The sequence below is a fragment of the Solea senegalensis genome, linkage group LG9 (assembly GCF_019176455.1).
Source record: "Solea senegalensis isolate Sse05_10M linkage group LG9, IFAPA_SoseM_1, whole genome shotgun sequence".
NCBI lineage: Eukaryota > Metazoa > Chordata > Actinopteri > Pleuronectiformes > Soleidae > Solea > Solea senegalensis.
In genome coordinates, this window is record NC_058029.1 from 15,895,466 (window position 1) to 15,919,967 (window position 24,502).

The window sequence follows — 24,502 nt, forward strand, 5'->3', positions numbered from 1 at the left end:
AAAATAAGGATGTAAGGTCCAGTGTATGAAAAGTAATGGTCTATTGACAGAAATTAAATATTCTACCAGCAGTAATAAAAACATGAAAGACAAAACATATGCTGAACAGCAGACTCAAACCATCTTGAATGCAAAGAAAAAACAGGTGGATCTTTGAAATAAATGTAAAATTAGACAGTGAAGGTACATGTGTATAGCTTAAAAGTTAAAACAATTGCTAGGGTTTTTGAGTGTGTTTGTGTTGTGTATTTTGTGGAAGCTGATAACAAAGGCAACCAAGCACACCTGGAGGTCAGGTAAGCAGCAGTCCTCCATTATGTCACTAAAACATACACACTTTTGGTTTTAGTGCTTCAGTATTTGTCTGCTGGTGTTTGCAAACCATTTGCTTTGATGATTGCATATAAAATAACCAAGTTATTCATAATATTTTTTTAAGGGTAGAAATATAATCAACTCATTGTCAAATCAACTAAATTCACCAATTCAATTATGTGACTTGACTTGAGTCAAATTCACAGACTTTAAACTTACTTGACTAAAGACTCGACTGGAGTAAAAAGTTTTTTGAAACATTGAAAACATTGGGTTTCTGCTTTTTCAGCCTTGCACACAAACCTGGCAACTGAGCAACATCAACACCACTTTTTGAAATATCATTCAACACTTTAAATTCCAGAGCCTAATTGAAATGGATTTCCATAATTTAATGTAATTGTTCATATAGCAGATATAGATTTGCTTACTTTTATTTTATGTATGTTTTATAAAATGTTTCATAAACAATTCAGTTTTATGGAACCATGAAGTAGTCCTTATATTGTATGAGTAATAATGTTTCTGTGACAAATAACCCTCACATTTGAATGTGTTTTTCAGTGGGGCTTGTACCTGCTGAACCATGTGCTCATGTTTAGTAAATTATAAATAGGTATAGGTAAATCATTTAAAAAGTAATATGACAAAAATCATCACTTCAAAAGTTTCAGTCATTTTGGGCACATTGTGTTTCCTCACAGTTAACATTATAAAGTGAAAAACACATGTAACATGAAACACAGAAGACACTTGCTTCACTTACTGTCAGCAACTTTCTGCCATACCATCCCTTAAGTCTTGGTAATGGCTGTTGTATTTCCATTTTTATCATAACATGTTTGTATTCTTTGTACAGCTCCATTAGAAGCTTTTGCCCCACTGATTTTTCCCATCAGTGCTGCTCTTGTTTCTCCTTTTGCATGACTCATTTCATCAACTTCTCCTTCATTCTGTAGGACTTCTTAAATATCCCAGGTGTGTGCACTAAATGAGACAATGCAAGTCTGTCTTGAATCAACCTTGATTAGATAAAGCTGGGATGCGTAGTGGAACGACTTGAAGCTGAACTGGGAGATATTAGTTATGTTCGTCCAACTTTTTGGGACAAGTCTGTTTTTCTTTAGCCACTTAGATGGAATGACCCCAGGAAAGTGATGACATAAGTGTGTCATTTTGTGAGGTCTTTCTCATACACACACACAACACACATCCAAAAATAAAGCCAGACAATATCAGAATTTACTGTGTATTACCTGAACTTACAAAATCACAAGATGTCATTTAGTGACACTACTGAGTACCATTTACATCAATAGAATATGTTCCATAGAACCAAATTTCAAGTGCATACACAAAAAATAAACCTATTTCAAGTTTTTAGCTGAATAGAAGGAATGCACATGTTTTCATTAAACTTGATACACTTCAATAACCCAAGTTTTATTGCCCAGAAATACCAGAATGCAAGTTCAATAAACTAGGCTTGGAATGTTTTGATTTTGTAAAAGAAAAAGAAAAGAGCAATATTGTTTAAAAAAAAAAAAAGTGACAGTCATCTGATTAAGATGTTGGTGGAGTCAATAAATACAGGTGGAAAATCTTGCTTACAGAGAGGTGATGGAGAAATTCACCAAACAAATCTGTCGTTGTGAATGTTGTCTTAACAACACCATTCTTGTGTCTCAGATTGCTAGTTGGACTGGAAAGAAAGTCAACTCTAACGCAAAACAGCCCAAGGGTTTGGAGATTGTTTATATTTATTCAAACAAAGAAAACGTACCAGGTGTGTCCTTTGACAGGAATATGAATGCAGAACAAGTTATTCGTTCTCACGGTATTTCACTTCTCCTTATCATCATCAGATCGAGTAGAAACGCCAACTTCCACCTTAATTTCTTTGTCTGTCCTCCCATCTGGTAGTTGGCAAGATTTGAATGACAACAAATCAATATCAGTGCCATGAGGCTCTTTTTTTATATTCAATTTTAGTTCAGAGGATGAACTAAGGTGGGAGCGATCAGTCATAATTTCAGTATCTGCCTCTCCCAGATTAGTTTTAGCCATCACTTTACTATCACTACTTTTACATCCTTGCCTTTTAGTACCATCAGCTTCTCCAGAGATTTCAAATTCGTCTGGCTCATTTTTTATGTGGCCGAGTGGAATGTCACTCAAAGCAGCCTTCTTAGACAAATCCAGAGGTGCTTCACATTCTGCATGCTTAATTTCAGTCACTACGTCTGGAGGGGTGTTAAACTGCCCTTCAAGAGTGGAAGTCAGTCCATGGTGTCCAGGAATGGCAGGTGAGAGGGGCAGGCCATTGGTTTGAGAACATACAGGAAGAAAAAGGACAAGTTTAACACCAGGTGGTGGCTGTTTGTCAAGAGACAGCTTCCACAATCCATCCGATGGAGAAGATTCAGTTGACACATCTCCCTGGGCAGTTCCAGGACTAACAGGTTCTACAACTGGGCTCTCAGTTTTTTTGGAAACAGCAGGCTTAGTGATCGAGTTAGTTTGAGCTGAAATGTCTGGTTTTGCTTCAAGTGTCTTTGTCTTGGATGATGAGCTCTTTGACGCCTGGTGTTTTTTGGAAGCACTCTGAAATGATGAAGATGACAAAAACACAAGATTTAAAAATGTATTATACAAAACCCAAGTGTGACAAGATTTAAAGTTCCAAAAGTTATATTGTGTTTTCCAAAATGCTCTCATTCACATACTTGCAAAGAGTTTGATGAGCAGATGAATACTTTTGTCTGTAGGGTCATTGCATGGCAAACTACAGCCAGTTAGATAAGATTATTATAAAGTCAAACTGTCACAAAACAAAATACAACAGTAAAGCACCTAAAAGTTCCATCATTAAGTTATAAAAAGGTTTGTATAATAAATGCAAAAACATCAAAGAAAGCAAACAATTAGATTTCTTTCTCATCATGTGATGCAACATCTTTTGTTAATTTTCTCGATGTTCTGAAGCTTTGCAGACCAAAAGAACTCATAAATTAATTACACATCAGCAGCTTAACTTATTTAGTTGCCAAAACTTGTGCCACAGATGCTGAGGAATCCCTGAGAAGGCAACCCTTAGTGCTACATCTCTTATAATCTCCGGATGCCAAATCTCAAGTTTTACATGTTGATGATCCCAAAGACTATATGCACAGGTAAGGATTGCTGGTGTGATGCTGATAAAAAAGAAAAACATTCACAGTATACAAATGTGGCGTTAAAAACACCATTGTGGTCATTTAAAACTCTGCCCTCACACTTACCACAGGTTGGGGTTTTTGTCCACAGGTCTTGAGGTGGCTATCATAGTTCTGCTGGTGAAGAAAGCCCAGTCCACAGCTCTGACAAAGGCAGGGCGCGTTGCCGGCATGACCTCCCATGTGGGACATTAACAGCAAGGCTGAGCGGAACCCTTTCCCACATTCAGCACATTTCAGAATCCTCTGGTGAGCCCCAGCATGTTTCTTCAACTCTTCTGAAGTTGAAAACAACTCTCCACATTCCAAGCATCTGATCTCGTCCCCTTTAGGCTCCTGATTGCCCCAGCAGCCTGTGTCCTTTTTGTGCTGCTGGAAGTCAGTTTCATTAAGAAACTCCCTCAGACATGCCACGCAGTGAATGAGCTGGGGTTGACACTTGTGCTGGCGGTACAGCTTTGCCAGACGGAAGTGACAGCGGCATCGTACACAAGTGTAAGGTAGCAAACCAAGATGGGAAAAGCTGTGTTTCAAGAGAGCATTCTTCTTGTTAAAGGTCTCTGTGCAGTCTGTGCACTTAAAACTGCGGCGGCATGTCCTCCTATGGTGGCGTGCAAGGGCTTTGGGGTTGGAGAAACTGCGGCCACATACTTCACAAACAATACCCGGCATACATTTGTGTAACAGGACATGAGACTGACATTTCATCAGAGATGTAAACACACGTTTGCACAGGTCACATTCGTAAAACTCTTTTTCGGGGTGAGATTTTAATAGGTGCTCCTCCAGATCCTCCTTTGATGCAAAGCTCATCTGACAGACACGGCACAAAATGCGGTGCACTCTGGTTTGGGCATGTGTGCGCAGGTGAATTCGATAGTTGTAATTTTGGCAGAAGCACTTCCCACATTCAGCGCAGCGATACGGCCGTGCTCCAGTGTGCAAGTTCATGTGGTCCTGGAGCTTGAATTTGGAGGAAAGCTGGAGACTGCAGACACTGCAGGTGTAGTTGCCTGACTGGCTCCCATCTGGAGATAGGAGATTATAGTTAGATCATAAATAAAAGAGGTATACACCGTGCTGACACGATAAAAACTGAAAGAAATACATAATGGACATAAAGTAGTTATAAAGGACTAAAATAATAAATAATGTGAATTTGTGTCTCCTCACGCCACATTTACAAGCTGGTGAATTCTTTAATTGCATTACAGTTAACCAACCCTGTAGAGGATTACATTCAAGTACAGTTTACACTCACACTGCATGTATAGTCAAATGAGAGAGCCATACCATTGTTTACTGTTGCCTCCTCTTCGCAGTCCCCTTCCTCGTCAAACTCTTCTTCTTCCTCGTACACACCTGAAATTTCACTGTCGTCCGAATCGTCCTCCGTGGACTCTGACTGTCCCACATGTACACTGACTTTGGCGGAGTCCCCATATTGTTCACTCGTTTCAAGGGTCGCGCTTTTCGAGCTCAGGCTTGCTGGACCCGCGGCGTCGTCGTCGTCACGTGACAGCCGTGTCCGTTTGTGTGTGTTTGGAAGTGAAGTGGCGACATGACTGGTTGTCTCTCTGGTCGGGCTCTGCCCTAACTGCAGGATGTCTGGGAATCCCAGCTCAGTTAACTGGATGTCAATTGTGTATTCAATGGACATGGCTGCAAGCAAAGCACAAAGGGGGCAAGAGCACAATTGGAATTTGGCAGTTGGAATCAGTTAAAAACACGTTAAGGTTTATGAACTAGCACTGTGCGTTTCTTCTACCTCTATGACAGGTCTCCCGGCTCTTCTTCCGTCTTGAATGTCTTTTCGCAGAAGTTAACCGACAACTTTCCCATGGAAATTCCTCAGCGACACACCTAGAAGCGCCGTTTGTATACCGGCTCACCTGGCAGGTCAGTGATGACAACGCGTGGCGTCAGAACAATGGAACAACCACAGTCAGTTATCCTCTGTGCTGGCTTCGTTTCCGAGCGAACGGCTTATTTTCACGTGACAAACTATTGTTTTGATAAGACGACACGAACACAGACCTACATGCCTCGCAGCTTTCCAAGAGCGCGCTTATCCCACAGAGGGAGAGAGAAACAAACAAAAAAGGAAAGGAAAGCAAATGAAGCACCCCAAAAAGAGAAAAATCCATTAGGGCGTTGCAGCACTGCCAGTGTCTTGGAATGGCATTGCATGTGCATTACTACATTGGCGCATTACCGCCACCACCTGGTATGGAGTACAAGAAGGGACTTCCATTGTATATCTTTCTAAATATTTCCCTATTAAAGTCGTTAGCAGCTTAAATAACATAGATTAATAAATAATACATAAACGAATAGTAAGAGATATATACAAATAGTATATTGTATATATTTTCCAACTGTTTAAACAGTGAATTCACTCCACTAGAACAATAGCGTTTGTTTATGGTCACAGAACCTATCATGGGCTCAAGCCTTTATGAGGCCCCCTCCCACCACCATGGAGTAACCTGTGCTTGACTATTACTACACAAATGCAATACTATAAATTGAATTCATTACAGTTGTGTTATTTACTCCAAACCAGAGTCACTATGTTTTTTTTAACATTAGTTTTATTGTCTAGTTTTAATTCACATTCAAAGTGAAGCACTATGTGTGGTGATAGTGCAGTGACTCACAGTCACAAAGTGCTTCACAATGCCATATTTAACTATTTATTATTCTTAGTTGTTAATATATTGATTATTAATTAACTATTAATACCAAAATACTCAAAGGTAACAGTATTAACAATATTACATCTCTGAGAAGAAGTCCAAGGAGAGCTTGGTAAATACAATTTTGACATGATTATATTATACTTTATTTGTATTAAATATTAAACCAATTTATACTAGTGAAACAGCCTAAGCTCATAAAATAGCGACTAATTTACTGCAGTATAAACTAAAAGCAACACCAACAGTACACTTTATTTATATTGGTAGATAACTAATGTACTTTTTGTGTTTTTGATGGGTACTGTTCTGATTTTGTAACTCCCTTGGTGAACTATGTTGGCCAGGTCTATCAAATGTTTAACATTCAACAGTTTTTGTAGTTCAGCTTTGCTTGAACAATCTCACAAGACAATGAGAAGTGAGTGAATTAGAAGACAAAGGCACGTTATTTCTTCAGTATCCTCCCTTGGTAAAGCATGTTTTATTACCGTTTTTGCAGTGTTCAGACACATTGCAGTGCGGAGAAAAAATAATCCAATCAGTGAATAACATATGATATACACAGTTCCTTATTGGACTCACATGTATTAAAAAGGCAATGAGGTCCATTTCAGACATGAACTATGATTCTAATTAGTGAAAAAATAAAGGACAATGTTTTACTGCAAGACAAATAAGGATCAAAGGGGATCGTTTCTGTCCACAAAACTATACACCCCACATTAAATCTGGAGCATGTGACCAAAACAAAATACTAGCAGAAGGTAAATGTTATTTTACAAAATTCCTCCTCAATGAGACTTAATTTAGAAAGGAACTTGATCAAAATATTAAATGTGTAAAAAAAGAAAAGGACAATATGAATCGAAAGCTGTACATGACAATTCATTTGACAAACATTCAAACATAGTATTTTACTAGGCATCTACTTTGCTTAATAATATGTACTTAGCCAATCTGTTTTGAAATTAAAAAAAATGAAAAAAAAAAAATGTTTTTTTTACCACAAAGTGAGTTTAACAAATCAAGACACCAAGCAACAAATTCACACCACGCACAGTTCACACTTTAAAAAGAAAAACAAACTGAAAACGAAAAAAAAAATGTTAAAAAGTTAGTCAAAACTTTTTTTTTACAAATAAAATAAGTTCTATGAGAAAGGGTGTAAATTTAACAACACTTGAAAAGTCAATTTCGAAGAGGTGTCTGTCCATGATTTCATCAGGTCAAACTCAATAACACAAAATATGATAAAACATCATTCTCAAATTATTCCAAGCATATCTGAAACCAATCTGGATCATCAAATCTTTAATATTAAAAAAAGGACAATTCCTGGCTAAAATCTTCAAAAACCATACACTTTTCTGCAATGTCCTCGTGTCTAAATTATCTCTTTGCACTTGGGTTTTCAGGCTGTTCCTCTTCCGGGTGGCTTTTTTGGTGAGCTATCAAGGTGCGCTCACGGCCAAAGCTTTTCCCACAGGTTGGACAGGCAAAGCGACCGACAGCGTGAGCCCTCGACATGTGGGCGTCCAGCTGCTCAGGGCGAGCAAAGCTTTCTTCACATTCATCACATGGATGGGCTTTGCGAGGGGTGTGTCTCTCCTTCTTGTGAGTACGGAGCTGAATCAAGGTGGGGAATGTGAAGTCACAATCGGGACACGGGTGTTGACGACCTGGAGCTGGATCTGCTTTGGGTTTCTTCTCTTTTCCCGGAGCTTCAGCGTCATCCTCGGGGCTCTTCTTTTCTTCCACATCGGGTTTTGTTGTTGCTGCTGCTTTTGAAGGACGGCCTCGCTTTGACACACCTGCTTTCCCCTTTTCCTCTGCTGGGGTTACTGCTGACTCTGATGCGCTGCTGACCTTCACTGCCTCCTCAGATGCTTCAGCTTCGTCCTTCTTTTTCCGCTTTCCCTTTTTCTCAGCAGCAGCTGGGTCTTCACCTTTGGCAGGCCGTCCACGTTTCTTGACGGATGAAGAGCTGCCATTGCACTGCTGACCTTCGGGGTACTTCTCCTGGTGAGCTATCAGCTCTGGTTCGGTTTCAAATCCTTGACCACACTTCTTACAGCGATGGTTTTTTGTGGCGTCCTCTGGCTGTTCTGTAGTCTCTATGTCTGGGCGAGGATGCTGGGTCAGGCGATGAGCACGCAGAAGTCCAGCACTCCGGAAAGTTTCATTGCAATCTTTACATACCATCTGCCTCTCTGGACACGTTTGTCTTCTGTGGGATGTGAGCTGCATAAGAGAGAAATAACATTTCAAAAAACAATATCACACTAGAATGCTGAAAAACAACAACAAGAGACAAACTTCAAATACTAACTTTGGATTTGGCATTTGTGGATTCAGTGTTAATTTTCAAGTAAGTTTTAAGGTACATTCTAAAACTAAACTAACCCAACAATATACGCACTTCAGAAAATGTTTTGAAGCTCTCCTTGCAGTGAACGCATTTGAAGGGCTTGTCGTCCTTGCTGTGTGTGGGCTGGTGCTGCGTCAGCTCCTCAGATGACAGAAATGTGCGGTCACACACATAGCATGTGAACAATGTATTTCCCTGTGAAGAAGTGAAATAAAGAAAAGCCATAATTGAGAGTATTCGAGACCAATAACTATTTCATAAAAGACAAATTATACATTTATAAGGAATTACTGGAAAAGCAAATGCATAAAAAAAAAAGGTCCCCTTTTACTTTCCACATATATTTTGAAATACAGGCCATTAATAACCATAGACTGCAACACAAAGATTATAAAACTATATACACGGATATGGCATTACAACAGATAGTGAAAATGTGAAATAAGCAGGCAAAAATAAGCTGACCTGTTGGAGCTGTTGCTTATATTCTTCCCGATGGCTCTTCTTCATGTGCCTTTCCTTGGCTTTGGCACTGCAGAATGTGATGAAGCACTGGAAACACTGCAGATTTTCATGCTGGTCTGAAAGGTAGGATTTACAAGATCAAACATGAACACCAAAGGGTATATTTTACACACGTTTACCAAACTTGGTACGAGCTGTGTGACCATTTACAGCAGTCATTGTCACTAAGCAATCTGTTACCAGAAACAGAAATTGTTCTGCGCATGTGTGACTACTTCCCATTACTGCTAATGTATTACAACAAATGAAATGACCACTGAAACAAAAATAACATGCACAATTTGTATTTTATTTTATGGAGTGAATAATAAGATATCAAAGACATCATAAAAACTGGTATTTCATATTTGTAGAATAACGACTGTAATCTTGTAGTAATGTGTCATGGCAAAAGGTTAACACAGGAATTAGGAAAAACATCAGTGTCAGTGGCTGTTATTTTGAAAGCCAGATTGAGGGTATCTGAAGAAAATTCTGGTTGGGTGATTCATACAAGGAACCTCCGTGTCTCTTTTGTTTTTAGCTGCACATAACTGCTTGGTCACACTATTAAAACTGATTTTTTTTTCCCCCTACGAATAACTGATAGACAACATAAAAAAACTACTAAAATGAAAGATGAGAAAAACATTAGTAACATAACTACTAAAGATAGGTAGATAGATAGGTAGATAGATAGATAGATAGATAGATAGATAGATAGATAGATAACACAATTTAATTTTCTAGGAATAAACTGAAACAACTGAAACAAAATAAAGATAATACTTATTTTTGATACCAAGTAATAAGTGACACTGACGAATATTATTACTTCTAAAAGGAGTAATAAGTAAGTAACTTGTAACACTTCCTGAGTAAGTTATCCAACACTAGTGGCATAGTTTGTGGTGTTTGATGGGCTGGTCTGCCTATTTCAGAAACTGCTGAACTGATTCAATACATGGTTATTTAGGGTTTAGGGCATATACTGTAATTATTTATGTTTAGGGTTTACAGAGATTGGTTTGAAAACGAGAAATTAACCAGTGTACAGCAGTGTGGGCAAATATGCCAGGGGTCAAAGAACAGCCACACTTTTTCAAAATACAAGCCAAAAGTAAGCCACAACAGCAGGTCAAATAACCTAGTTATATGCACAAGACCCAGTTCATTTAGTAAAGTGATTGGTGAGTGTATCTCCTGAAAATGACTGCTTAAAGCTCTCAAAATAATGTGTTACATAAATTGCAGAAAAATTGTCAGAAATTATATATTACACCCAACTTGGCTCTTGTCAGCAGTTACATAGAGCATTGGGCATGTTTTTTTTAAAAGGTAAATTCATTTAAAAAGAAAAGGTTTGTGAAACAGTAACTTACATGGTTGGACTGAGGGTGCAGGAGGTCCATTCAGAGTGACTGGTTTGTATGGTTCTGCTGGCTTCTCAGGGGGAACTTCTGGAGGGGGCTCAGGTAATGCTCGCCCCATCACTATATCCTCAATGTTCAAAATATCCGAGTCCATCCTGAGATACCGACCAGTTTCAGCGGGCACTCAGTAATACTTTCCCTTGATTAAAACTGCAATCGAGCACAAACAAAAATCAAAACAACCTCATGTTTAGGTGGACATACCAACAGTTTGAATAACAGCGGGAAACACAGCAATGGTGTAATCCTTAAGTGTTAGTTAAGATGGGGTAACGCTGGAGTCCGGATTTAATGCAATTAGTATTTGATGCTGATTTTAAACTATGGGTCCATATTTTTCCATGGAATCACTCAGGGTTGTTTTTTTACTCATCCTGGCCAACGTTAGCGTAACATTGCTGCTATAAGGCCCGTGGCTACGCTAACTAGCTGCGCGCGATTTTACTAACATCCGACCGTTTGTATGCGGATTAAAATACACACAGTGACCTGTCTGACAAAATTACACGCGTTAGATTGAAGCTAGATGATGTGGTTTGACGTCCGTGTACAAAGCTGACGCCAATCGGTACGAAAAACAACCAGTCGAGCGGGCTAACGCTAGCTAGCAGTTAGCGCTAACAACACGGCTGCCATTCAAAGCGGATTGAATAGTTTTCCAATACCAACTTTTAACAAATTGTTTAGTGCCAGTGTACATATTCTATGAACCCTATTACGTAAACTGATACCTGCATATACTGTAAATTATTTATAAAACAACAAAATAATTGCTAGTAAACGTTGGCGTTACCTCTTGCCGTTGTACGAGTGTAGTTTGACTGAGATAGTTGACCCCACAGAAGTACAACACATAGATCGGACACTTCCTGGCGTATGCCTTTGGTACAAATAAGATGGCCGCCAGAGACTCGTCGGTTGATGAAAAACATTCAAACCCTGTCGAATATAAATTGAACGAGTTTCCCTGTGGCGGATATAAATGAGCGATCATGAGTGCAAGAATTAACATTAAGGCAACAAAGCAAACTATTTCACGCGATTAACAACACGGCCATTCATTGAAATAACACATTCTAGTTTTGGTTTTTACAAAAAAAAATACACAACACCTGTTGTGTAACTGTCTGTACAGCTTTGCATGCGTGAATATGGACGATTGCTTTTGACCTCATTTTCTAGTGAATCTGATTCTACCATTGATCTCTCGTCACGTGACATGGCACTTTTAATGGTGACAAGTGGAGCTGCAATTAATCGGTTTTTTTTTCTTTTTTCTTATTAACCAATTAGTTGCTTCGTCTAGAAATATTGTAGATTGGTGTTTTCCAAATCTCAAAACGACATCCTCAAATGTTTATCCCCCACAGTGACACCATATATTTGTTTACTGTCATAGAGGAGCAAATAATCCAGAACATATTTATATGTAAAATAAGCAACTAGAGTTTAAAATGGATACAAGTGGAGCACAGGGAACCTCTTCCACATGAACAGACAAGGAGCTTCACTTAACACACAGTATTTCAATTGAATATCATAGTCGTTTTATTGTTGGGACAGATTGACCTTCCTGATAGTACATAGAAAGTGCAGTCAAAATAACAAAACAAAACAAAAACACTAAACAAAACACTCATAAAATATAAATCTAAAAGGAGAATAAAATATGAAACTATAAAAGATTAAAAGAAGACTCCAAGTTATTCAGAGTTAATTTATATACGTCTAACACATTTTGTAAAATCCCAAACTTAAAGTTCATTTAGTAATCAGTTCATCATTGCAGCTCTTGTAAAAGGTACATAATTGTTTCTTATATGTATGTTTATCCCACTCTCCACATAGATCCATGCAGCCCTTTTTTTAATTGACACCACCAATACATACCTCTATATTTTACAGCATTTACATTGCATTACTTTACAATAGACTGTCATTGCTGTTTTATGGTATCTTTACATCTTGGAGTATTGTCCTCGGGTCACTGCTAGGAGCAGTACTTTAAGGCAAGCAACTGCAGTAATTAAGATAACTACCTCATGATTAATGAAGTGAATGACTATAAACAGATTTAAGAAGATTCTCAGGCAGTCATCAAGGTCACTGCAATCTGTGAAACTAACAACGTGTAACTGAGTCAGTGGGTGAATGATGTGCATTGTTGAACTTGACGAATGTCGAGACAGGTAATCAGTCCAGTTCAAAATACATTTTAATGTACTGCACTTCAGTTCTGCTATTCTTTGCTTGTGTTCCCATTGTTTGATCCCTGCTGTATGTTTAGTGTGCCATGAAAATTAGTTTTATTGCTTGAAAAAAAATACAAAAAAGACACATTAGTTAACGCAACCTTTTAATGCTTTTTCTTCGTAGAGCCGAAAATGAGCCCTCATGGAACGTGATTTGAATCAGGTTTAAAAGAATCGGAAAAAACAAAAACATAAAAACTTGTAAGATCCTTTTTACATTTCCTTCTGAAGGCAAATACATTTTTACACTTGTTGATGACATATTAAGCCACATCACAAATAATTCATTTTTAATTCAGCACAATAATCCTTTGAAATACTGACACTGCCTGTGAAATCATTAGGAATAATTTAAAATAAAATAAAAATTTTAAAAACAAAAAAGAATACATTACATCTGAGACCAAAAGTATGGTGTTAAAAATAAAGGGTGGGACTACTCTTTTCCATTACTCCCTTGATTATGGAAATCCAAAAAACAGTTGTGGTTACGTGAAATACAAAGAAAGACACAGCACTTAAGGCATAGCACTCGAGATGTTCTTTGACAGTCTCCAAAACTACACCTGCCTCCCTCTCCCTCCCCAAGCTGCTCTGGCCAGTGGCCTGAACCATCATACCGCGTGGCTGCATCTGGCAGAGGACTTTCTTCCACCAGGCTGGGATTGGGGGTCTCATTTGTTGTTTGGGACTTCTCTGTGGGTGGTTGAGGAGGAACAGAGTCCTGGGTATCACAGCTGCTTGAGAGGATCAAAGCTTTGGACACCTCTAATCTGAAGGCCATGAGAGTCAAAGGTGCAGAAGATAACCTATGATCCTGTCGGTACTGGAGCCAGGAGTTAACCAGAGCTAGATCTGTTATATACCACAGCACTGCTTGAGGCCAACAGGTTGGGGCAGAGGCAGTGAGTGGAATTGGGTAAAGATTTCGCAACTCTCTGTTGAATCGAGCCAACATCTGGGCCTTCTCAAAGTTGTCAATGAGAGAAGCCATGTTCCTCTGACCGTTCCCCGCAGTAGAAAGTATGAAGCCACAGTGTGATCTGCGTAACATCAGCTTCCCATCTGAGCTTACAAACTCGTCCCCGATCTGTCCTTGTGCTCCCCCCACCCTGCCTGCACCATGAACCCCAGCAACAAGCAGACGTTCTAGCATTGCAGGAGTGGAGAGTTCCTGTTTGCAAAGAAACAACATGCTACCTTTTGGGGCCATTTTTTCGACAGCATCTTCTTTATCCGATAGATTCAGTTTAAGATCCACATGTAAGAGTAAACCACCAAATCCAAGTAATGTAGTGCAGTGGAGAGAAAATTTGTTACTGTGCAGCTTTCCAGTCAAGGGAAGTAGATACTGATCCACTGCATAGTCACCTTCTCTTCTCAGTGCCTGGCACCCTGCATTGAAACGACACAGAATGGGCTGAACCTTCCACAGGGGATCAGTCTGTGCTTTGGAGTAGTTCAAATCATTTGGCTTGTCACATTGTCTTTGCCTGTCAGCATGCTGAGAAACTACACATTGACTGTCGACTGGATCTTCTTTTGGAGAAGCTAGTTTCAACATATAAGACAGCTCGAGGAAACGTGGAAGTGGCATGGCATCAGCAATTAAGGGTACTTTAGTCAAGTCCTCCCAGTAGAGTCTTGGACTGGGAAACTGAAAAATAAAAAAAGAAACCAAATTAATATAGACTGGTCTTGTAATAAAGTGGTCTTGCATTTGTTCAACAGAGACAGGGGGGTGGAGTGGCTCAGTGGTCAAGACCTGTACCCTGTGTGCGAAAGACATCATGGTCGCAAGTTCGACTCCACCCCTGGCTGATTGTACTCAATTCCATTGTAAGTCGCTTTGGATAAAAGCGTCTGCTAAATGACATGTAATGTAATGTAAAGGTATGACATAATTTCACACATCAATTAAGGAGGACATACCTTTAAAGTTCCCATTGCAATATGGATCCCAACAAATTGTGCAACCTCTCTTGCTGAGATGGAGTTTGGCTTTCTTGATAGTTTATTTGTGCAGTTGGCAATGTCCACCCAGGTATCCCAACCAAAATAAGTGGAGAAGTAATCAATGGGCTGCCTGGTCCTGTTTTGATCTCTTGGGTCTTGGAGCTGGCTTGTTGAAATTAAAACACTAAGGACAACAATGAAAACACAGTATATTTTGAGAAAAACAGGTGACCATCTCATTGACAAGTTTTCTTCTCCATTTTATGAACCTCTAAAGCAAAGTAAACCCCTAATTATCCCGTTTAAGAATTTCTTTAAGTTATAATAAGTTTGTACAATTTGACAGTTTACATATTTTGTGAGGGCATGTCAATTAATACTTTACTTTTCTAATGCTTGAGCTGGTTGTCGTGCATCGTTGATCTTGTTCTTGTAGAAATAAGCCAATACTGCGTCTTCTGAGTCAAGCTGAGGGTCAGATGGTTCAAAAGCACCCATTTCCTCTTCATCAGAACTTTGCAGGAGAAAGTCCCGGAGGTCTGGTGGATTAGGCCACTCAGCATCTGCATCAACTGAAAGATTACTTACTTATAGACATCTATGCTGTTCATTAAGGAGTTAAAACTGTTAACAAACCTTGTCCATCAGCAAAGTCACTGGAGAAACCTCTTATGTCCTGGTGGTCCTGTGAGGAATGGCTCCCTTCATCTGTTTTTAACATCAACATTATTTTTCTCCAATTATCTTTGATGATGAAGTAGAATTCAGCGTTTCCCAACCCATGCAACACGCAGGGCAGTGTTCCCTGAGGCCCAGGGTTGGGCAACACTGAACTAGATAACCAATACTTACATAAAGAACTATCTGCACTTTGAGGCTCAGTCTGTTGGTTAGCACTGGATATCTCTGGGGTTAAACTACCTCTGCTGGTCTCAGTGGCTTCCAATAGAACCTCCCTCTCTTCCTCCTTCACTGGGTAGAAGATACACTGGTTGGTGTTGAACTCTGGTGTGATGCAACACTCACTTGTCTCCTCACTCTGCATTACTGAAAACACAGGTCCAAAACAAGATTCATTCATCTCTGAAAGGACAGCACAGAATGAACTTATCAATTGTAGGATATAACCATCATCTACCTGCGGCATGATTCTCTAAACCATGTAAAGAAGTGACTAAATTATATAATTCTGTTGACTGTTAACACTTTATAACCAAATGGATAAGAGAAGTTCAACATTTCACAGGAATGTAAACCACTGACTCTGATGTTATTATTAATTACAGAGTCAGGAGTTTAGTCTTAGCACTACAGAAGACCATGTTGTGTCTTCTGTGATCAGAAAGCAATTGGCTAGAGCTTCACCACATGCATTTACACCTAGTAACATACACCGGTGTCCACATCAAGAGCCGATTGCCATCCAATCATGGACATCCCCCCGTTACGTCACTTCGACCTCTGGGCGCTACTATATAATCAACAGCAACAGTGATAGCTGCATATGAAGTTGCACTATTGTATGGACTCCTTTTCAATGCAGGGGAAAAAGTCGTCTTCGACAAGCAGAAGCCAACGAAAGCAGAGGAGACTGTGCAGTTGTCACTGCTTTCAAGTTAGCTGTGCTTGGAGCCATCAACGTATTTCTGTTAATGTAGTTGCATTTACACTTCCGTTCTGCTTCTCTGACCACCTGCTGAAGTGGGTTGGCAGATTGGATTGTAATCTGTCCTCGGGTGTATTTACACCGGTACTTGCATGTGGTCAGGCACTATCTGATTGCATTCTGAGCACAGAAAAAAGGTGTAAAAGGAGCATTTGACAACAAGCCTATGGGAAATTACTGTGCCCAAAAAAAACCTACAGTGTGGAACTGGCCTTATGACCATAAGCTGTTGCTTTCATTGTCTCTCTTGGCTATGACTCATTACAAACGTCTAAACATATTTTAAAAGGCTAATAATAAGATTTCCAAAAACACTTTAGGATGTTGCAACAGTATACAGTGATACTCACATGGAGTGGCAGTGTTTTCATTATTCACTGGCTCCACATTCCATCTGATGCGACTGCTGCCCTGTGAGGCATGAGCCTCACTTAGCATTAGGCTTCTCTCCTCTTTCACCAGAACACTCCTTATATCATGTTGGTGTTGTTGCTGGACACTTGTGCTCTTTCTATTTTGACAGGTAGGTACAAACAGCATTGGATCCGTCATACTCTCTTCCACCTTGATCTCCTGGCTCCCATGGACTTGTACTTCAACCTCGACAATGCTATCCAATCCCTGGAATGAAAACAAATTTTGTACATTTATAGCAACAAAGTAATTAATTGATAATGTACAGTGTTTGTTGGTTGAATTAGTATCTCACTCGTCTTGGATTGTCACTTGCAGTCATTGGGGACAGCTCTTTGTCAGCACTCACTCTCTGCCTAGAGGTGAGGAACTTCTCCAGTATAATGCATGGAGACTGGTCAATCTCTCCATCATGCTCCTCTTCTCCCCGTAGCCCTCCTTCATGCATTACTTCCTCAACACTAGTAGTAACAGACTCCAGCTCAACCACAACCCGTTCTTCAGGAGATTCGTCTACTGCAGAGGGCGCCAAAGGCAAACATGCAACAGGATCAGGAGCAGGGGCTTTCTTGGCCTCCAGGTTAGGACTGGGTTCTGGCTGTGGCAGCTTAATGCCAGTCTCAACTTCTTCATGAATTTCAGTATCAGAGTTCATGGGATGTTTTTCATAAACTACCTGACATTCATCTTGTTCTTTCTCCAATTCTGTTCCTCTAACACTATCCCCACGTAAAACTACCTTAGATGTCACTCCTCTTTTTAGATGTCCCTTTTCTCCTGTCCTCCCCCATGGAGCCTTCTTTGTTACAGTTCCTTTCCAACCTTTAGTCTTCTGGAGTAACATTTCTTCCTCTTCTTCCTTTATCTTTACTTGATGAGTGGAGCATGACACAGAGGTTAACGTTTTTTCCATAGTTTTTTCAACAGCTTGCCCAGGTGCTGAAATTGTTTCAGCGCTTCCACCCTCAGAAAAACAAGTTCCCTTTAAACTGTTTTGAGTAAAACTTTCTTGAGGTGAAATTGGATCATCTCTTTCATTCTGCTCCCCAACAGTTACTAAATCTACCTCAAGAAGTAAATTATCTTTAATGTCTTCATCCGTGTTTGACTGAACTTCAGATTCTGAGCTGGGATGCTTCTGGGTAACTTTATCTTGCTTGGCTTCAACTGATGCCAAAGGCTCTGCTGTCTCCAACATGTTTTGCTTAGCTGAGTTACTTAAAGAGGATTCAGATGTTAAATTTGGAGACATCTCACTGTTTGTTAATTGATTAGATGGTGAGTTGACTTCTAAAGACTGATCATCTACTGCTGTCTTACTACCAGACTTATTTTCATAAGAACTTACTTCAACATCTGGAAGAGGGACGGGTAAAGACGGGGATGGAATCAAAGCTGGAAAAGAGACGATTCGCTCTCGTTCCTCTAAAGCCACATCAACCAACTCAGGCTCAGTATCCCAGTCTGCAGCAGCATTCACCCCATCAAGCTTATTAGGCTGTTTTGGAAGCTGATAAAAATCCAGGCTGGAGACCCCTTCAAAGATGTTTCCATTGGTATAAGTGAGACCAGGACTCTCAATGATATGAACTGTTGCCTTGTGCTCCTGAAGGGATGAGAGTTCACTAAATCTCTCCCCACAGTCCTTACACTCTAAAGCACGTTTGGAAGTTATCACTCCTTCAGTCTCTATTTTTGAAGAGGCTTTGCGTTTCCTAGTGGTCTTCGGCTTGGTGGGTTGCATCTCCAGTGGTTGACAGGAAACCTGTAGTGAAGACAACAACGAAAGAGCTTTCTGGTTCTTTTTTGGTCTTCCTCCTTTCTTTGTACACTCTGCATTTTGATCATTTGTAGAATCACTTGTTGGGAATGTGTTGTCTTTATTCTGTTGGGGCATTGTTTGGGACTCGTGAGGTGAAGAAGCCTCTGGTGTCTGACTTGATGCTTTTGAAGGGTCTAACTTGTAAACTTTCAACTGGGGCTGTTTATGACCTTTGAGTAAAAGTAGAGAGTCTTGAGGGTTAGTGGTTATAGGTGGATCTTGTGACACTGTACCTGCTTTTGTTTTTACTTTTTCCTTTGTCAGGGTTTTCTTTCTCTTACCATCCTTTATATTCTTAGGCTGATCTTTTTGCATCATTTTCCCTTGTTTCTTTCTTTTAAACACTGGTGAAGCAACAGTTTTGTGTTCATTTATTGGCAGCATGCCCTCCCTGGCTTCTTCTTTTTGCTTTTTCATTTTAGTTTTCCTTACATGCTCTTTAAATTGTGTTGGTGATGATGATTTGATTTCAACTGTGGACGTTAAATGTCCCAATTTTCTGTCCTTTTCCCCCTTCCTTCCTTTCTTCAGTGATGTTGCCTTCTTCTCTGAGAGATTTGATGTGATCCGTTCTTGTGTTGGCTTATGCTGCTTTGATGGTTTCTTCTGTTTCTTGTTTTTTTTTTCTTTGCTTTGTGGACCAAATTTTACAACGAGAAGAGACTTTTTTGTTTTTTGGCGTTTCACAGGTTTTGCATCAATTTGAAAATTGTCATTGTATGCAGATCTGACCTGTTCTTGTAAATATCCTTGAAAGTGAAAAGCACTTGCAGGTTTTCTTTTTCGCACTTTAACTAGTTCTTGAGCTGACATTACATTCACCGGTAACTCTGAGGTCTGTGGCACCTGTTTGGTCTCTAAAACTTCTTCTTTAGCAGATGTGTCTTCAACTACAGGCAACTGGTTCTGACACTCCTTGTGATCTTCTAGGAATTTCTCAGATGGTTCTTGTGGAGACACCTCTTGTTCTGCCTTTTTTTGTGTCTCTTCTGCTACAACTCTATCCATCACACTGTGGATTTGTTCGAGACCGACAGTCTGTATTTGTGAATCAACATCTTTTTTAGGATTTGTATCAGATTTACTTGGAGCTTGTGTAGGTGTGTCTAGTGGCACTAAAGGGCTGGGAAGATCTGTTTGTTCTGTTGGTAAGGTTGTCAGCTCCAGCTCAACTGTTGGCATAAGTGGTGGGACTGACAGGTTGGTCTTCTGCTCATCTATTCCAGTCTGATCTGGAGTCTTTTCTAGTTCAGTAGTTGGTAGTAGAGAGGAGGGCTGGATTTCATTGTGTGGCATAATTTGGGATTGTTCCAGCTCCGAAGTTGGTATCAAAGCAGGGGTAAGTTCTAATATAACTGTCTGCTCAAGGTTTTGTTCGAGGTCAACTTGCTCATTGTTACAGACCGTTTGGCCCATAGGGTCAGATTGAATTGCACTAATGTCAGGCTGAATGATCTGATGCATCACATGTCCATCAAGTCCTTCTGTTTGTTCAGCCTGAACAAGTGTTAGCTCTATGTTTTCACCAGTGGCTGTCTGGGAACTTAATTCTGAAAAAGAGGGATTTTCCAATTGTCCATCTGGTGTAATAGGTTCCAGTATAATTGTTTGTTCCATTGGATCACATTGGTTGTTTAAAGGGTCAAATTCAATCATCTTAGATTCAGATGGTTTCAGACCCATAATATCTATCTGTGGTGGACTCACATTTATTGGTTCTGTCAGCTGTGGCATCTGCTGCAATTCCAGTGGTTGAGCATGAAGAGGCACCTGCCCCAATATGACAACTTGGTTCACTTTTTGTACATTTCCTAAAGATTCAATTAGTCTGCAAATCTGATCTGTGTCAATATTGGAATCAACTTTTTGCAGAGGTCCATTTGGCTCCAACTGTAGTAATCCTGGCTGGTAGAAAGATATTGGAGTTATGATGGGTGTATTTTGTTTCTCTTGCTGACCAGCTGGCATGGCATTATTGGCTGCAGAAGGCAACTTATTGTGCTTAGTTTTCATATGTTTTGCCCAAGTCTTTGTACTCTTGAAAGCACGTTTGCATATGGAACAAATATACTTCACTGTAGAAACACCTAAAAATAAAAGAACAGAAAAATAGATAATATGAAGTTAATATGCTAATGTAAGGACAAATTCCACTAAACCCAATACATTTTTATTCTTGCCTTTCAGAACAAAAAAGACAAATAGATCAAAGAGACAGGCAAACGTGATAACCTGACCATGCTCTTTCACTTCTATATCATCTGATACCTGTGCACGCATTCACAGCATTCGCACACATGTGGAACAAGTGCTCACAGCGGAAACCTATTTTCAGACTTTACTCGCCAACAAGAAATACTTATTTTCTGATTGGTTGATAGGTTACTGTATGAATGGACTACGGAGAGCAATGACTAATTTATGTGCAGTGAGTTTTATCACTTGTCAGCATGAGAAATGTCATGTGTGGCATGTGAGTGTGTGAACTTATTGAAATGCGTGCCTGAGAGCTCTGCTAAAAAGTATGTAACCATCTTAATATGTAAAATGATACACTTGTAAATTGTAAAAATGTTCTCACCATCAACAGTTTTCTTTGCTTTAGCTGTGGTGTCTCCCGCATTTCCTTGATCTCCTCCCGCCGAGTGTGACATGAGGTGTTTCTGCAGAGATTTGGACATGGGAAACCTTTTCCCACATTCCTTGCAAATATACGGCCTGTCTCCAGTGTGTTTGCGTTGGTGATACTTTAGCAATGTCATCGTTTTACAAGACTTGCCACACTCAGTGCAAGCATAACCTTCCTGGCCAAAATGGGTTTTTTTATGAAGGGTGAGTTCTGATGACCTTTTGAAGGCCATGTTACAGATTGGACACTTGTAGGGTGTCTTCTCTGTGTGGGCTTTCTGGTGGACCATTAGCTCTGTGGAGTTGGTAAAGTGGCGGTCACAAATGTAACAGGCAAACAGGGCATTCCTCAATATGCACTGTTCGTATTCTGCTGGATGGCTCAACTTCAGATGGCGCTCTTTGCTCTTGGGGTCCCTGAAGATTATGTGGCACTCGATGCACTGTAGTGAGAGCTGAGGTGCTAGAAGGAAACAACGGATGAGGCAAAGGAGGTTGATAAATAGTAAACATTCACATTGTTACAATGGATACAAGTATAGGCAAAGTTGTAAAAAAATGTGGCCCTGGGTTTAACTGTCGCTTCATCCATGTAGTTCAGCAGTAGTGTGGAGAGTAAATAGAGCAGATTATAAGCAAGACAATACTGCATTAATTTAGTGTACACCACCAGGTAGGCCTATTAAGAATATAAATCCACATCATTTTACCTAAGCCCTACCAAAACAAGATTTTGGAGGTTAATGCCAAAATATAATAATAACAATATAATGTGACATTATTTATAATAATGTTGTTTATGTTTAATAGTATTAAGCATTTAATTAAAGAAATAATTATTTGTTAATGGGCTCTTCTCTGTATTCCTGCAGACCATTATCTAGACTTGTCCATAACACTGTTGCACATGTTGGCCATTAGACCCGAATGCACGCCTTATTTTTATCTCCACTGCAACGTGAACAAAACTCATCTGAACCTGCCATAATCAAAAACCTAGGAAATCAATCGTCCCACGGTTAACACAAAAATGAAACACGAACAGTACAAGGTAAAATACTCACAGGTGGGAGGCATGACCAGTGGTTTGGACATGTCCATTTTCAGAGGGTCGATCATGGCCTTCTTGGAAGGAACATATTTCCTACCATCAAGTTGACCTTTATCCTGTTTCACTGCCTTTTGCACATCACACATAGGATTTATCTTCGTATCAGACACTGCTGGTGCACTTGTCTTTAAAGCCAAGTTCATCTCTTCCAGCCCTCCACAGTTTTCTGAGGGCCCACTTGGTGACTGCACAGCAGTGTTGTTCTCCACTGCTTGTGTGACAGAGACATTTGCAGGCGTTTCTGCTGTTTGCACCACCGCCTCATGTTCCTGTGGTGTGATGGTTTCTCTTTCTGTCTCAACTGGAGCATCACATTTAGTCATCTCATGTGGCTGTGGCTGTGCTGGCTGAGCATCAGTCCCAGTGTCCACTGGTTGCTCAGTGGGTGCTGTGCTCACAGGGGTTTGCTCACAGTTTGTCTGTGTAGGACTCTGCATGGCTCTCCACCACCTGGCCTCTCAAATCCACTGGTTCATATGATTCTATGAAAGCAGTTCCTAAGCAGAAACAAACATTACTGTTAATAACATAATAAATCATAATAAACCTAATACCAACAATCAAAGGACATTCAAAACTACCCATTCGTTAATTAATTGCAACACAGATGCACATTCACACAATGTTAAACACAAGTTAAAAGCTACGAGCAGCATCTTTGTTATTCTCAATACAGCAGCTGGGAAACCAGAGAATGAATGGGCTTAACAACAGTTGTATTACAATGGAAGATCGGTGGACATGAAGGGCAGCCACTGGCGGCACAATTCAACATCAAATTTTGTTTAAATCGGATGCTTCGAGAGCCTGTTTACATGCTAACAATTAACTTCTACATTTCCCCCACAAACACGTGTATTTGTGGTCTCTGTATCACGGATACACAGATAATAACAGGGTGGTTAGCGTGTAGCCCACGATAGGTGGTCGAAACTGGGTGCTCATCGGTAGGTTTTCTGACCTCATACGGCGCCACAGCTGCTAGTTATTCACTCGCTTTACGCGTCCACTTGTTTACATACAACACAGCATGTCAGTGTGAAATTTAAACGCAGGTGATACCTTCATTACTCTGTCCGCCCAAACATATCTGCGTCGTTTTCTCACAAAGCCCAGAGATGCTGCGGCAGACATCACATCATGACATCACCGCAAATAATCATGGGAGTTGTGGTTTCACGTTCTTCTTCTTCTTCTTCTAGTTAGCGGCTGGCAACCAGTCTATAGGGAGCATTACCGCCACCCCTTGGACTGGAGTGTGATCAGGAGTTTAACGTCCCCAAATAATAAAAAGGGGTAAGGGAAAGGACATTCATGCTCTTATGGTGGTTTCATGTTCTTCTTCGTCTTCTTTGAGGTTTTATGGCAGTTGGCAAACAACAGTGGTTTCATGTTGTGTCAGTGTAAAACGACATGCAACAATTTACAACAAAACAGAACAAAATAAACAAAGTATGAAATAAATGATATCGCTATTACGACAAAACAATTATTTTTGGCATTCTTTTAATACTAAAATCTCATCCTTGATTATACTACATTATGATTACATTGTCAATAAATAATTTTTACATAAGTGCAAATACATAAACATGATAAATCAAATATTTATAAACTGAAATGACTTGTTCTGGAGAATTTTTTCCGATCACATACTGAGACACAAATATTGTCTTTATCAGCATGTTAAAAAAAAGGTTCAGTCGAAGAAAAGACTTGACTGAAGATATTTAAAACTAGCTCGGTTGAGATGAAAGCATGTGGGGATTTGATTTTACTCTGTCACAGACAGATCCTCCTTCAACTCCATGTTTCCTGAAATGTTCAGGTTAGACTTAAATAACACAATAACAGAACCTGGTGACATTAAAATCAGGCATTGGGCAGAGTCAGCTTCAGAACAGTCATGGAATTACTAAATATTGATGAATCTGGGAGATAAAATGTGATGTTTCAGAAAACAATGCAGGGACACTATTCTAAGACTCCTCACTGAAGTTAAATTAAGGTCCCAGCAAAGAAACCTAAAGCCAGCTGGTGGTGCTATTGCACATGAACTTATCCACTGTAAAAACACTGCTGCACACTACTTTTACACACACACACACACCTAATG

The 24,502-nt window shown here is 39.8% G+C and overlaps 3 protein-coding genes across 6 annotated transcripts; all 3 read right to left on the reverse strand.

Annotated features, from left to right (window-relative positions):
* Positions 1 to 1,550: 1,550 nt before the first annotated feature.
* wu:fe05a04 (zinc finger protein 502) lies at positions 1,551 to 5,651 on the reverse strand. Of its 2 annotated transcripts, XM_044033157.1 has the most exons (4): positions 5,299 to 5,651; positions 4,824 to 5,192; positions 3,597 to 4,558; positions 1,551 to 2,919 (listed from the first exon to the last, which is right to left on the reverse strand). In XM_044033157.1, the coding sequence occupies exons 2-4, from the start codon at positions 5,188 to 5,190 to the stop codon at positions 2,158 to 2,160; spliced, it is 2,091 nt and encodes a 696-aa protein (XP_043889092.1). In that variant the 5' UTR covers positions 5,191 to 5,192; positions 5,299 to 5,651; the 3' UTR covers positions 1,551 to 2,157. The 2 variants fall into 2 exon arrangements, with proteins under 2 accessions (XP_043889092.1, XP_043889093.1); XM_044033158.1 differs by having other exon boundaries at positions 4,824 to 5,651.
* A 1,033-nt stretch (positions 5,652 to 6,684) lies between these two features.
* znf576.2 (zinc finger protein 576, tandem duplicate 2) lies at positions 6,685 to 11,414 on the reverse strand. The gene is made up of 5 exons (XM_044035110.1): positions 11,331 to 11,414; positions 10,487 to 10,687; positions 9,066 to 9,181; positions 8,652 to 8,795; positions 6,685 to 8,473 (listed from the first exon to the last, which is right to left on the reverse strand). Exons 2-5 carry the CDS (start codon positions 10,629 to 10,631, stop codon positions 7,622 to 7,624), a joined length of 1,257 nt encoding a protein of 418 aa, XP_043891045.1. The 5' UTR covers positions 10,632 to 10,687; positions 11,331 to 11,414; the 3' UTR covers positions 6,685 to 7,621.
* A 1,466-nt stretch (positions 11,415 to 12,880) lies between these two features.
* LOC122774748 lies at positions 12,881 to 19,022 on the reverse strand. 3 transcript variants are annotated; one of them, XM_044034244.1, is made up of 7 exons: positions 17,121 to 19,022; positions 16,762 to 17,032; positions 15,598 to 15,792; positions 15,382 to 15,453; positions 15,131 to 15,317; positions 14,722 to 14,929; positions 12,881 to 14,446 (listed from the first exon to the last, which is right to left on the reverse strand). In XM_044034244.1, the coding sequence occupies exons 1-7, from the start codon at positions 18,963 to 18,965 to the stop codon at positions 13,226 to 13,228; spliced, it is 3,999 nt and encodes a 1,332-aa protein (XP_043890179.1). In that variant the 5' UTR covers positions 18,966 to 19,022; the 3' UTR covers positions 12,881 to 13,225. The 3 variants fall into 3 exon arrangements, with proteins under 3 accessions (XP_043890179.1, XP_043890178.1, XP_043890177.1); XM_044034243.1 differs by having other exon boundaries at positions 15,131 to 15,308; positions 15,382 to 15,792; XM_044034242.1 differs by having other exon boundaries at positions 15,382 to 15,792.
* Between the last annotated feature and the right edge of the window lie 5,480 nt (positions 19,023 to 24,502).